General features: G+C 41.5%; 1 protein-coding gene across 2 annotated transcripts; it reads left to right on the top strand.

The window, feature by feature from the left end:
• Positions 1 to 25: 25 nt before the first annotated feature.
• pex16 (peroxisomal biogenesis factor 16) lies at positions 26 to 15,473 on the top strand. 2 transcript variants are annotated; one of them, XR_013767062.1, is made up of 12 exons: positions 26 to 305; positions 897 to 932; positions 1,087 to 1,163; positions 1,353 to 1,486; positions 1,922 to 2,022; positions 2,464 to 2,544; positions 3,127 to 3,276; positions 3,597 to 3,669; positions 6,091 to 6,210; positions 7,372 to 7,436; positions 7,793 to 7,901; positions 15,116 to 15,473. XR_013767062.1 is itself a non-coding variant. In XM_079158154.1 (11 exons), exons 1-11 carry the CDS (start codon positions 173 to 175, stop codon positions 7,849 to 7,851), a joined length of 1,029 nt encoding a protein of 342 aa, XP_079014280.1. In that variant the 5' UTR covers positions 26 to 172; the 3' UTR covers positions 7,852 to 8,493. The 2 variants fall into 2 exon arrangements, 1 of the variants encoding a protein (XP_079014280.1); XM_079158154.1 differs by lacking the exon at positions 15,116 to 15,473 and having other exon boundaries at positions 7,793 to 8,493.
• Positions 15,474 to 15,496: the final 23 nt, after the last annotated feature.

Raw genomic sequence — 15,496 nt, 5'->3', positions numbered from 1 at the left:
GGGGACGTTAATAACTGACGGACTATCAACACGGAAGTTATGTTTTTTTGGTGTCGGACGTACTCCTAAACTAACTTACTCCTCCATATATATCAACACAGCGGGTATATTTGTGAACACGGCGGGTAAATGAAGACTTTATGTGTTAGTGTGCAGTAATTAAAAGCTAAACATGTCAAACATTAAAGCGCACATCGATAAAGTGACTCGTGTTTATGAGCGCTACACGGAGTACGTGAGGAGGAACCCGGCCGCGACAGCGCAGCTGGAGAGCACGGTGCGGACGCTCTCCTACCTGATCGCAGGTACATTTTTACTTTAAGTATTGGTACTAGTATAGTGATGCAGTATCAAACATGTGGTATTGTGTGAAAACTCAAATTTAAATCAAAATTAAATCTTTGCACTACTGTTTAGTTTGTTAGTTTAATATTATTTTATTTCATTATATATATATAGTGCATTTTTATATTTAATATTTTAATATGTTTTACTCTTATTTTATTTATTTATAGTAACAATTTCCTCTTGCGGGATTAATAAAGTCTCTATCTGTCCATTAATAAAGTATCTATCTATCATCTGTCTTAATTCTAACTGCTGTTAACTGGACTGAACTTTGTCCCTGATTCCATAAATCATTAACTTTGAAAACATGAACTACTTGTCTGCTGCACAGAGTTTTAATGTTTTAATCTTGTCAGCACATAATGAATGACGACATGTTTAGAGACATTGGTGCTTTTTAAATGATATATGTATATATGCACATACTTGTGTACATAACAGTTCTGCACCTTGTTGTGTTCTTAGCTGTTGTGTTTATTCCTGTGTGTACATTGAGAGCATTACATTCCTGTGCACACATAAAGCTGATTATGAATCTTATGTTTCAGGGCGATTTGCAGATTCTCATGAAATATCTGAACTCGGTAAGTCAAGGGTCAATAAATCTGTTCTCTTTATTTCTCTCTGTTGAAATTGCATAGATAGATATATTGTGTTATTTACACAACATGAATGTATTATATATTATGAAATACAAAGATCGACACGTGTCCTGATGAACTCGTGTCTGTTTCTCAGTGTACTCTGCCTCCAATCTGCTGGTGCTCTTCAACGACAGTATTCTGCGTAAAGGGCTGCGATGTTCCTTCCCTGTGGTGAGCACTGCCGGGTACACAGAGACACACACACACACTGGCCTCACACACGCCGCTCTTTGTCTCTACTGTGGAGGAAGAAAAACATAAACAAGAATGAAAGTGGCATCAAGATTTGTACCTTTTTTTTTACTTGTGAAAGTGAGTGAAGGTGCAAAGGTGTGACCGGTGTGGCCGCCGTGTGCTCAGTCTCTGTCCCAGCAGAGGCTCCTCACCTGGCTGTCTGTGCTGGAGCACGTGGAGGTCTTCCTGGAGATGGGAGCCTGCAAGCTGTGGGGCGACGTCGGCCGCTGGCTGGTGATCGGACTCATCCACGTCTTTAAGTACGGAGCATTTCATGTTTCTAAAGAAAAGAAGAAGGAAACAAACAAAAAAATTACCCATAATCCTTTGCTTCTACTACTCAGTGCAGGTACACATTTACAACAGCAGGTGCCACAGTTTACCTGAACCCCAGAAGGCAGAAGAGTGCAGGCTGTTAGAGCAGCACAGTAATGCTAATTATTATATATGATCTAATGATGCATTGTTCAACTGTCACATATGGGTGTAATAATATTCTTTATTCTTTAGAGAGCACACCAGTTTAAAGTGTATGTAATAAGTTTTAAAAGGTGAATATTGATATAAACTCCATATGATGTTGTCTGTATATTACCGTGTTATAAACTTTATGATAGTTAGAATATTTAAAACTTCATTAGGCACGATGTCATCCTTCGTCTCTGACCAGATTTTCTTCTCTCGTTCATCTTCAGGGCCGTTTTTCGGCTCGTGCTTCTTCTGTGGTACAAATCCGGCATCCAGACTTCACCTCCCATAATGCCCCTGGACAGAGGTGCTGAGTTTGTTGGTGAAGGTCAGTTCTCCTCTTCCTCCCGCTCCTCCTTTCTGTTATTAACTCCTCTTTGCACAATCTTAAGATGCTCGTCCTTCATGTTTAATGAGAAAGAGCTTCTGTTGGTTTTAAAGAAAAGGAAAGTAGAGGATGTCACACATGGAGCGATTCAGACTCTTCACACATCAGGACGTTAGCATGACGTTAGCCTTTAGCTCAAAGCACAGAATAGTATTATTAGGAATGATTTACCAATCCTAAAATATGTCTCCTCACACAGACACACACTAATACAAATAACATTCATTTTATACAGAAGGTGAAAATATAAAACACTGACTTAATTTATACATATTTTTTATTTAGTCTGGTTTCCACAGTGTCTGCTGAGACACTGTGTATATATAATATGAAGTGAATGAGATTAACAGATTATTGTATATTTTTCTTTGCTCTTCTCAGATGACGGAAACACGGAGCAGCAAGAGGACACCTGCTTCGTGGGTCAGAGGTCAGGGCGAGTCATTCGGCCCCTAAGCACCGGTAAGACTCGTTAATATTTAAATCTTAAGTTTAATATCTTGATTAGGAGTCTGTGTGACTGAGTGGTGGTGTCAAGTCACGTGACTTGATGTGAAACAGGAAACGTCCGGTTCCCGTCAAAATAAAAGCCTGCTCACCGGAAAAAGATGAATTCTGTTTGAAAGGTTGTTATAAACACGGTTTCATGTTCGGGATCTGGTTCTCTGGGATCTGGTTCTCTGGGATCTGGTTCTCAGGGATCTGGTTCTCAGGGATCTGGTTCTCAGGGATCTGGTTATCTGGGATCTGGTTCTCAGGGATCTGGTTCTCAGGGATCTGGTTATCTGGGATCTGGTTCTCAGGGATCTGGTTTTCAGGGACCTGGTTCTCAGGGACCTGGTTCTCAGGCTTCTTCCTGATCAACGGAAATATGGGAATTTCTGCCGTGGATAAAGGCCTAAGAATGAATTTATTGACTTTTCACTGTCAAATTAAATAAAATTCAAAAATAGACTAAACCTAAAATGAAGATGCACCAGTATAAGACTTCCTGTCCCCTATCCCCGTGGTAAACCGTCTCCTCTCGTCTTCTTCATGTCTCAGCTCCCTCCCTGCAGGCCCGGCTGTGGGGAGCACCGAGTCAGCAGAAGAAGAGCAGCTCAAGTGGGGAGAAGCTCCACAGCAAGCCGACACCGCTGGGCCGTCGGGAGACTCTCGCCGAGTCTGTGTACATCGGGCGGCCACTCGTTCACCGTATCCTTCCCTCATCTGTCCACACGGTTACAGTACACAGTGTGTACAGTATATATATATATATATATATATATGGTGTATAAATAAAGTCTGTTGTTACTGTTATAATTGTATATATTTTAATGAGGACTGCTGTAGCACCTGCGGTGAAGCCAAAAACACACAAATATTTAACTTGGAGTGAAAGCCTCATCATAAGACCACGTAACCATTTCAACCCTTTAAAGCACAACCGTTCAAGTGTCCGTGGTTAGCTTCCTCCTCTTTGCTCTGAGGACCTTTTCACGAGCTTTTCCTTAAAGGGAACCCTCCTGCCTCAGTGCTCTGCCTCGGACTCTGTGGAAAACAGTCCTGGAAGCCGTGGCTCATCTCCGGAGTCCTTGAACTCTCCAGGTCTGCAAGCTCATCCTCCTTTACAATATTAATCCTTATTCATCTAATAATAATCATCAGATCTTTATCTAGTTCACAGGACAATTACATCTATGTTTTTTTTATATATACAGTTATGTTCATAATAATAGCAGTGTGTTGAAAAAGGTGAGTAAACCTTAAAATTCTTCAAATAAATTGTATTTTAATGAACACAAATGCATTGGGGACACTGCACATTCTATTTCAAAGCAAACTGTATAAACTAAGAAATGCTTGAAGATTCAACTTTCCTGAGAATCATAAACTAATATTTAGTTGCATAACCACGGTTTCTGTTAACTGCTTCACATCTGTGGTACATGGAGTCGACCAACTTCTGGCACCGGTCAACAGGTATTGCAGCCCAGGACAATTGTACTACGTTCCACAATTCCTCTGCATTTCTTGGTTTTGCCTCATGAACAGCATTTTTTTATGTCAGCCCACAAGTTTTCTATGGGATTAAGGTCCGGGGATTGTGCTAGTCCACTCCATTACTTGAATTCTGTTTGTCTGGAACCATGATTTTGCTCGCTTGCTGGTGTGTTTGGGGTCATTGTCTTGTTGAAACACCCATTTCAAGGGCATTTCCTCTTCAGCATACGGCAACATGACTTCTTCCAGTATTCTGATGTACTCAAACTGATCCATGATTCCTGGTATGCGATAAATAGGACCAACACCATAGTACGAGAAACATCCCCATATCATGATGCTTGCACCACCATGCTTCACCGTCTTCACTGTGTACTGTGGCTTGAATTCAGTGTTTGCAGGACGTCTGACAAACTGTCTGTGGCCCTTAGACCCAAAAAGAACAATCTTACTCTCATCAGTCCACAACATATTACTCCATTTCTTTTTAGGCCAGTCAATGTGTTCTTTGGCAAATTGTAACCACTTCAGCACATGTCTTTTTTTTAACAATGGGACTTTGCGGGGGCTTCTTGCTGGTAGCTTGGCTTCACATAGACGTCGTCTGATTGTTACAGTACTCACAGGCAATCTTACATCTTCTTTGATCCTCCTGGAGCTGATCATTGGCTGAGCCTTTGCCATTTTGGTTATTCTCCGATCCATTCGAATAGTCATTTTTCTTTTTCTTCCTCGTCTTTCTGGTTTTGGCTGCCATTTTAAAGCGTTTGATATCATTTTAGCTGAACAGCCTATCATTTTCTGCACTTCTTTATAGGTTTTCCCCTCTTTTATTAATTTCTTAATCAAAGAACGCTCTTCTTCTGAACAGTGTCTTGAACGACCCATTTTACTCTGTTTTTCAAGGACAAATGCACAGCCAGCATATGCAGCGTCAGTTGCCTTGATGCTTAAATAAGGGCCACCTGTTTAACACCTATTTTTTTCACATAATCAATGACCTCACTAATTGAACTCGGCACTGCTATTTTTTTGAACACGCCCCTTTCAGTAAATGATTCAGTTTCACAGAATCAGCAGCATGCATGTCATGCCTGTTGGGTCTGTTGGTTTTCTATACCTTTACTAAACTTTCTAGAAACTTACTTGCAGTGTAGAAGTTGAAATTCTTACAAAAACAGTGATTTATCTTGGTAGTGATGTGGGACTGCTATTATTTTGAACACAACTGTGTGTGTATATATATATATATATATATATATATATATATATAGTGGTCGATCGTGATATAACCTCACCTGATCCTCCAAACAAATGTAGATTTAATTTAAAGGTTTTCTCTAAAGTACAGAAATGCAGAGAGGAAGTGAGGGACACTCAGTCTGATCGAAGTAGTTTTCTGTCCGGTGTTTATGACTTCGGAACAGGTGAATAAAAAGGTTTCACCACAACAGTCTTTGTTTGTGGTTGTAATTCTCATTTCGGCCACAAGAGGCAGAAGTGCGTCGCTCCGTCATGTACTCAGTAACTCACTAACAGACAACATGTAACTTGTGTTTATGGTCCATGGGTGAATGAAGAAGAACACGCGTTTAGTCCTCTTTAGAGCACGAGGTCGTGGTGCACGGCAGCCTCGTGTGGCTGAAATAAGTATTACAACAACAAACACTGAAAACCGTTTCATGTGAAAATATATAAATGAGGAGTTTAGAAAGATTATTCTCGAATATTATTTTTACCTCCTATTCTCTGAAAGATCACATAAATAATTATACAATATTTATATATAAATGAGTGGCAATGAATAAGTATTTTATAATTTTTTTTAAATGTGATTTTGTAAGAAGTTAAATGATTTTAAAGTCTTTGTTTATGTTTTGTGTTTCCTCACAGATTAAAATAAATAAATCTAAAGCTCATAACTCACAGAGTGAATAAAAGCTGTAATTAGACTTCTGAAACACAAAGATTACATCACTATTCATTTATTTACAATAATCAGTGTTTTTGTGCTCCTCCCTTTAGTTTGGCGGTGCTCAGTGACGGGAAGTTCCTCAATCGATGGGAAAAGGCCGAGATGAGGAGGAGAACCTTTCTCCTGCTGTACTACCTCCTCCGCTCACCGTTCTACGACAAATACTCTGAGTAAGTAGTACTACTAGTACTACTCGTAGTAAGTGTGTCTGGAAGTCTGCTCACAAACCCGGAGGACAGAATCTTTACAATCTTACAATCATTCGTGCAACTATTCTAATCAACGATTTGATTATTCAATCAATGGATTCGTTGTTTAATCTATAAAAACTTCAGCCACGATATTTTAATTTATATAATAATATAATTATTATATAATATAGTATAGTGTATGTATATATATATGTGTATATATATATATATATATATATATATATATATATATATATATATATATATATATACAGGACTGTCTCAGAAAATTTGAATATTGTGATAAAGTTCTTTATTTTGTCTAATGCAATTAAAAAAACAAAAATGTCATGCATTCTGGATTCATTACAAATCAACTGAAATATTGCAAGCCTTTTATTCTTTTAATATTGCTGATTATGGCTTACAGCTTAAGAAAACTCAAATATCCTATCTCTAAATATTAGAATATCATGAAAAAGTATACTAGTAGGGTATTCAACTAATCACTTGAATCGTCTAATTAACTCGAAACACCTGCAAGGGTTTCCTGAGCCTTGAAAAACACTCAGCTTGGTTCAGTAAACTAAATCACACGTATGGGGATTATCACAATATTCTAATTTTCTGAGACAGTCCTGTATATATGTGTGTGTATATATATATATGTATATATATATATATATGTATATATATATATATATATATATGTATATATATATATATATATATATGTGTGTGTGTATATATATATATATATATATATATGTGTGTGTATATATATATATATGTATATATGTATATATATATGTGTACATATGTGTATATATATATATGTATATATATATGTGTACATATGTGTATATATATATATGTATATATACACATATATATATACATATATGTGTATATGTGTATATATATATATATATATATGTATATGTATATATATAAATTACACTGATATAAAAAAGAGAAGCAGTAAATCCTCACATTTTAGAAGCAGCTGTTCTGCCTTAAAAACTATTTATCATAATTGAATGGAATTAATGTTCTGACAACCGACCAATGAATGAGAAGTGTTTTAAATGTTGGTCACACAGAGTTCTTCTTCTTCTCTTCTTGTTTGTTGGTCTTCAGGGAGAAGATTCTCTTCCTGCTCAGACTTCTGGCCGATCACGTTCCAGGAATCGGCCTCGTGGCTCGTAAGTGATGATCAACATGAAACATTCACGACATCACTGAACAGTTATCCTTATTGATTATCAGGGGAAACACTTCAACTTAAATGATTTGTTTTAGAAAACTTAGCTTTGAATATAAATATTTTACTCAAACAGAATAATTCAATATTTCAATTCAATACAGACATTTAACATCCAGAACCTCCAACACGACGTTTAAAGGTGTAAAAGTAAAATAAATAAGTTTCTGATCAGCAAAGTTAGAGAGTCTTACTTTGAATGATCAATAGAACTGACTGGGAGCAACACGTGAGTATATTTAATAACACTAATGATGGAGATCTTGGTGTTCTCCTGACGTGTGTGTGTGTGTGCAGGCCCTCTGATGGATTACCTCCCCACCTGGCAGAAGATCTACTTCTACAACTGGGGATAAAGAACTGCTGGAGACGCTCCTCGTGGATCCCCTTAAAATCAGACGCCATTTGTAATGACTTGTATTTTATTTGAAAGAATTACTACCACCTAGTGGTACGTTATGGTATTACGTGTTTTCGTTCACACTGTTCAAATACTGCCGCCTAGTGTTAGGAGTAGATACTGCCGTGTTCACCTACTATGCGTGGCACATGTGACAGGAAGTAACGGATTCTTTTTCCTGGTTTGTTGACAACGTGACTCCGTTGTATTCAAGTGATTGTGCAATAGTATCCTCATTCATCCTGCATTTTCTGACCCTCTGAGTGGCAATGCCAGTGAGTATGATTTACTTATATAGCTTCAGGGATTTCTGAGGGTTTATTTTGTTAGTTGGTTCTAATCAGAAATAGTTTGATGACGTGTGCAACATGTAACTGATGAAGATATGTAGATGGCACAGCAATGTACGTTTCTAGTATTGTTATACACAGTATTTAAGTTTGATCAAAACTAATATGTGATTGTATGTTTGTTTTGTAGTTTCACACTTCTTCATATTAAACCTGTCCATATACAACACGCTGGTCTGTTCCTTGGAGGAAGAGTATGATGAAGAGTTTAGCTGACTGCAAAGCCCAATACACGACACAGAGTCAACATTGTGTTGGAGCAGAACAGTGAAATGGCAGCACTCTGCGAGGGAGCAGAAGTCAACAACGGATAGCAACAAGTTAAAGTAAAGTCACTCCATCTTCCCTCACGTCAGTTTATCCGACATCGCGGAAAGCATGGAGAGCACAGAGATTACAGAAAAAGACAGAGAGGAGACCAGGTCACTCGCTGCCCACTCTACAAATTCTTCAAGATCTTCAGGAAAGCTGAGTACTAGATCATCAGTGAGGTCATCAACCAGGGCTAGTATGGCAGCAGCCCAGGCAAGAGCAGAAGCACAAGCTGCGAAAACAAGAGCGTCATTTGCGCAGGAAGAAATGGAAATTAAATTAGAAAAGGCTCGCCTAGAAGCAACTCTTGATGCACTTCAACTACAGAGGGAAGCTGAAGCTGCTAATGCAAAAGCAGAGGTAATGGAATCTGCTGCTGCTAGGTTTGACACAGGAGAAAAAAGTGAAGGTTTCAATCTTTTACCTATGGAAACAAACTCAATGCAGAAGGTTAGTGAATATGTAACTCTGCACTCCAACATGGAGCCTGCTGAAAAAAGGACAGATATGCATGTGCTGCATGATGATGTCACAGCTTCACACCAGCATTGGAAGCCTACAAGGCAGTCCACATCAACTCACCCTAGTGCATTAGAGGGGCAGTTTGGCTTCCCACCAGCAGGGGATGTTGAAACAAGATTTAAGAGTGAAGATACAAGTAAACAGCAACAACGTTGTTCATCTTATGGTCCACATCCTCAACAGATAAACAACCCACAACTTACTGCCAATAACATCGCAACCACCGAGCTTGCAAGGTTTCTGGCAAAGAGCCAATTGGTAACAGAAGTACTTACTAAGTTTGATGACAAACCTGAAAACTATCTCAGCTGGAAGTCCACCTTTCAGAACGTCATAGCAGAACTGGGTCTCACAGCCAGTGAAGAAGTGAGTCTGCTTATTAAGTGGCTGGGCCCAGAGTCGGTGGAGTATGCTCGAAGAATTAAGGGAGTTAACAGTCGTCAGCCATCTGTTGGGTTAAAAATGATCTGGTCCAGACTAGAAGAATGCTTTGGTTCTCCCGAGGCGATAGAGAGGTCGCTGTTCACGAAACTAGAGAATTTCCCAAAACTAGGCACTAAAGACTACCTCAAGCTCCGGGAACTGGGAGATTTGCTGCTTGAAGTGGAGACTGCAAAGTTTGATGGGTACTTACCAGGTTTAAGTTACCTAGATACTTCCAGAGGAATAGGTCCAATTGTGGAAAAGCTTCCCTTTCCCCTGCAAGACAAGTGGACAATGGTTGGGTCAAAATTTAAAGAAGAACATAAAGTGACATTTCCACCATTCTGGTTCTTTTCTGAGTTTGTAAGGAAGGAAGCCAAAGCAAGGAATGATCCAAGCTTCATTACTGCTTCTCACTACTCCATCCCAAAGAAAGAAGGTCTCTCACGCTTTTCCAATACAAAGCAATTAGTCACTGTACACAAGACCGATGTCTCTGCAGAGGCAAAATCAAAGACCGAAAAGTCAGTGGAAGATTTGAACAAGATGTGCCCCATGCATCACAAGCCGCATCCACTGAAAAAGTGTAAGGGTTTCAGAAACATGCTTCTGGAGGACAGAAAGAAGTTTATTAAGGAAAATTACATCTGCTACCGCTGTCTTGCATCTTCTACTCACCAGGCGAAAAACTGTGAGGTCGCCATCAAGTGCCTTGAATGCGGAAGTGACAGGCACTTATCCGCTCTTCATCCAGGTCCACCATCACAGTCAGTCAACACCTTCGGCGCCCCTAGACAGTATGGTGGGGAGGAGGAAGACAAAGACAAGCCAGATGCGACAGCCATGTGCACAGAAGTCTGTGGAAGTAGCTTCTCAGGAAAATCATGCTCTAAGATTTGCCTTGTTCAAGTTTTCCCTCAGGATCAGCGACAGAACATCAAAAGGGTGTATGCAATCTTGGATGAACAAAGCAATGTTTCACTCGCAAAAGCTGAGTTTTTCGACATGTTCAATGTCAATAACACACCTGAACCATACACTCTGAAGACCTGTGCTGGGGTTGTGGAAACATCAGGCAGAAGAGCACACGGCTTCACTGTGGAAGCCATTGATAAGACAATTAGTCTCTCTCTTCCCACCCTCACCGAGTGCAGCGCTATTCCCAACAACCGAGATGAAATACCTACTCCTGAAGTGGCTTGGCATCACCAACATCTGAGGCCTATAGTTGAACACATACCAACCTTGGATCCAGATGCAGAAATCCTCCTGCTCATCGGGCGTGACCTACTGAGAGTTCACAAGGTGAGGAAGCAGTTAAATGGAAAACACAATGACCCATACGCACAGAAACTGGACCTGGGCTGGGTCATTGTAGGTGACGTGTGTCTTGGCAACACTCACAAGCCAGCAGAAGTTAGTGTCATGAAAACACACATCTTAAACAGCGGACGCCCCAGCCTCTGTCCCCCATGTTTGAGTCACATCAATGTGAAGGAGAAACTTGGCTTCAAGAACATTCCAAGAGCTATTCCCTCACAGCTGAATGTCTCAGCTCTTGCTTCAGAGTCAATTTTGGAAAAACTAGGAGAAACTGTCTTTTGCCAGACTGACAAGGACAACCAGTTAGCACCATCAGTTGAAGACATGATGTTCTTGCAGAAGATGGAGGAAGGCTTCATCAAAGACCACGCAAATAGCTGGGTTGCCCCATTGCCGTTTCGTGTACCCAGGCGTCTTCTTCCAAACAACAGAGACTACGCCCACAAACGGCTTCAGTCTCTTCGGCGCATGCTGGATAAGAAAGAAGACATGAGAGCTCAATTTCTTGAGTTTATGCTGAAGATGTTGCATAATAACCAGGCAGAGCTGGCACCACCAATAAAAGAAGGAAAAGAAAGATGGTACCTTCCGATGTTCGGAGTCTACCACCCACAGAAACCTGGACAGATACGTGTGGTATTTGACTCAAGTGCACAGTTCGAAGGAGTGTCGCTGAACGATGTGTTACTTGCAGGACCGGACCTTAATAACAGCCTCTTAGGGGTCCTCCTCCGTTTCCGAAAGGAACCAGTGGCCATCACAGCCGACATACAACAAATGTTTTACTGTTTTGTCGTCAAAGAGGAAGACAGAGACGTGTTGCGATTCCTCTGGTACAAAGACAACGACCTCAGCAAGGATGTAGTGGACTACCGCATGAGAGTACATGTCTTCGGTAACCGACCTTCTCCAGCTGTAGCAACCTTCGGACTGAGAAAGGCAGCAAGGGAAACAGAAGGGCAGTATGGTCGTGATGCAGTGCAGTTCATTGAAAGGGACTTCTATGTCGACGATGCTCTGAAGTCTTTTCCAACTGAAACCGAAGCTGTTGATGTTTTGCAAAGAGCTCAAAAAATGCTTGCTCAATCCAACATTCGCCTTCACAAAATCGCATCCAACAGACTGGAGGTGATGAATGCTTTCCCCGTTGAAGACCGGGCTAAGGACATTAAAGACTTGGATCTGTCGGAAGATGAGATTCCAGTTCAGCGTAGCTTGGGAGTCAGCTGGAATGTCAGTTCTGACATCTTCACATTCCAAGTTCCACAGAATCAGAAGCCTTTTACACGCCGTGGAGTGCTTTCAGCAATCAACAGCCTGTTTGACCCGTTAGGTTTCCTGGCCCCTGTGACAATCAAGGGAAGACTTCTTCTCAGGGAACTCAGCAGCAGTGCCCTTGAATGGGACAGCCCCTTGCCTCAGAACATGTACGATGAATGGAGAAGATGGCAAGATTCTCTGCAAGATCTTAGAGAGCAGTTTGTGCCTCGCACATATGTATCATTCTCCATTTCACAAGCCAAGTACAGCGAGCTCTGTGTGTTCGCAGATGCTTCTGTAAAAGCTATAGCTGCTGTAGCTTACCTGAAGGTCACCCACGAGACTGGTCAAAGTGAAGTTGGGTTTGTTTTAGGTAAGGCCAAGCTAGCTCCTGCACTAGAGCCTACTGTTCCCCGACTTGAACTCTGTGCTGCAGTACTTGCTGTAGAGATGTCTGAGATCATTGTGCGAGAACTTGACATGCATATCGACAGAGTTACCTTCTACACTGACAGCAAGGTTGTTCTCGGATACATTCATAATAAAAACAGACAATTCTACGTATACGTCAACAATCGTGTGCAAAGAATAAAACAGTCTTCTCAGCCAGAGCAGTGGAAGCATGTTCCCACCGAGCACAATCCAGCCGACCATGGCTCACGATCAGTGGCTGCATGTAACCTGCTTAAAACTAATTGGCTGTCTGGTCCAGCATTCCTGCTGAAAAATGAGAACTTTACAGATGAAGAAAGGGCCCAATTCAAGCTCATCAACCCAGAGTCGGACGTTGAAATACGCCCTAAAGTGACCACGCTCACTACCACAGTGTCAAAAGGAACTTTAGGAACACAACGCTTTCAGCACTTTTCCAAATGGGATTCTCTAGTGAAAGTGGTAGCTCACCTTCGTCACATTGCTCACAGCTATGCAAAGTCTAAGGATGACAGCAGCTGCACTGGATGGCACTTATGTAAGAAGGCGCTCACAGAGGAGGGTCTAGTCAAAGCGGAGCATGTTGTCATCAGATGTGTGCAACATGAGGAGTATGCAAAGGAAATCAAGTGTCTGCATGCAAAACAAGACTTACCATCCAATAGTTCTCTTCGAAAACTGAATCCAATCGTAGATTCTGATGGCTTGCTTCGAGTGGGAGGACGCCTCTCAAAGGCTAAGCTGCAGAGTCACGAGGCAAATCCACTGCTTATTCCGGGCAAACATCATGTGGCCTTGTTGCTCATTCGTCACCACCATGCATCAGTGAAGCATCAAGGAAGGCACATAACTGAGGGAGCTGTGAGATCAAGTGGTTTATGGATTGTAGGAGGCAAGAGAAGTATCAGTAGCGTTATACACAAATGTGTATTGTGCAGGAAATTACGGGGTCGGATGGAGCAGCAAAAGATGGCAGACCTACCCTCACAGCGCTTGCAGATGGATCCCCCATTCTCATATGTTGGGCTGGATGTTTTTGGTCCCTGGGAGGTAGCTGCACGTCGCACCAGAGGTGGACAAGCCTACAGTAAGAGATGGGCTGTTCTGTTCACTTGCCTGTCAACGAGAGCAGTTCACATTGAAGTGATAGAGAGTATGAATTCCTCCAGTTTCATCAACGCTCTCCGCAGATTCTTTGCTATTAGAGGACCTGCAAAACAACTGAAGTCGGACTGTGGAACAAACTTTGTCGGTGCATCCAAGGAGCTGAAGTTGGACCATCCGCACCCAGGAGAGGCTAGTGTTGAGGACTACCTGCTCAGCCAGCGATGTCAGTGGGTTTTCAACCCACCCCATTCATCCCACATGGGTGGGGTGTGGGAGCGAATGATTGGGATAGCTCGACGTATCCTAGATTCCATGCTCCTGCAAGCTGGAAATCCAAAGTTGACCCACGAAGTCCTTACAACTCTGATGGCAGAGGTTTCAGCTATCCTAAATGCAAGACCACTCGTGCCTGTCTCTTGCGACCCAGAAGCACCTTTTATTTTGACCCCTTCTACTCTTCTCACTCAGAAAAAAGGGGTCCCTGAAGTTCCTCCTGGAGATTTCACCAAGAGTGATATGTTCCAACACCAGTGGAAGAGAGTTCAGGTCTTGGCTGACATCTTTTGGGCTCGATGGCGGAAAGAGTACCTGAGCACACTTCAAAGCCGCCAGAAATGGTTTCACAACCGGCCAAACCTTAAAGAGGGAGATGTTGTTCTGCTGAAGGACAATCAAGCAAAAAGGAATGAATGGCCGATTGGTGTTATTGTGAAGGCTCTACCAAGTGAAGATGGACTTGTCCGAAAAGTAGAGATCAAAGTAGTCAGAAACAAAGTAATCAAAACCTTCTTCAGACCTATCACAGAGTGTATACTCCTTCTGTCCCCAGAAGACTAGATGATTGGTTGGCATCACCACTGATGCCAGGCGGGGAGTGTAATGACTTGTATTTTATTTGAAAGAATTACTACCACCTAGTGGTACGTTATGGTATTACGTGTTTTCGTTCACACTGTTCAAATACTGCCGCCTAGTGTTAGGAGTAGATACTGCCGTGTTCACCTACTATGCGTGGCACATGTGACAGGAAGTAACGGATTCTTTTTCCTGGTTTGTTGACAACGTGACTCCGTTGTATTCAAGTGATTGTGCAATAGTATCCTCATTCATCCTGCATTTTCTGACCCTCTGAGTGGCAATGCCAGTGAGTATGATTTACTTATATAGCTTCAGGGATTTCTGAGGGTTTATTTTGTTAGTTGGTTCTAATCAGAAATAGTTTGATGACGTGTGCAACATGTAACTGATGAAGATATGTAGATGGCACAGCAATGTACGTTTCTAGTATTGTTATACACAGTATTTAAGTTTGATCAAAACTAATATGTGATTGTATGTTTGTTTTGTAGTTTCACACTTCTTCATATTAAACCTGTCCATATACAACACGCTGGTCTGTTCCTTGGAGGAAGAGTATGATGAAGAGTTTAGCTGACTGCAAAGCCCAATACACGACACAGAGTCAACATTGTGTTGGAGCAGAACACCATTGATGTGGAGCTGATTACCACTTCTGACGGACAGAGCAGCTTTTAGGCCATTTCAGAAATAGAAGCAAACATGTTTTCCTCCAGTTTGTGACACACAGAAGCTGTGACTAATGTTAAAACATCCTGTTTAAAACAGCATGTCTGCTTCGTGCGTCAGATGTCGGTGACTCTTTAGAGGTCATCATTCTGTAGTCTGACCTACTTGCATTGATTTGTGACCTATTTTTGTGAGCGACGTCATCATTCTATTCTTCTCGGAGACCCCCCCTTACCCCCCCTTCCCGAGGGCATCGCTGTCGGTCCAGAAGGAGGCGTCGGCAGCTCGCTGCAGGGAGGAATCCTTCGAGAGCACTTAAAAACTTGAACTTTAGCGGCTTCATCC

This window comes from Pholis gunnellus (genome assembly GCF_910591455.1).
Source record: "Pholis gunnellus genome assembly, chromosome: 1".
Lineage (NCBI taxonomy): Eukaryota > Metazoa > Chordata > Actinopteri > Perciformes > Pholidae > Pholis > Pholis gunnellus.
Note: the sequence above shows the minus strand (reverse complement) of the source record. Positions and strands in the feature narration are given on the sequence as shown.

Bases quoted from the DNA above. Each gene is read 5' to 3' on its own strand.
- pex16 (XM_079158154.1), top strand. From the start codon at position 173: ATGTCAAACATTAAAGCGCACATCGATAAAGTGACTCGTGTTTATGAG. The intron at 306-896 runs GTACATTTTTAC...CTTATGTTTCAG, and splicing joins GCTCTCCTACCTGATCGCAG to GGCGATTTGCAGATTCTCAT. The intron at 3,670-6,090 runs GTCTGCAAGCTC...TCCTCCCTTTAG, and splicing joins GGAGTCCTTGAACTCTCCAG to TTTGGCGGTGCTCAGTGACG.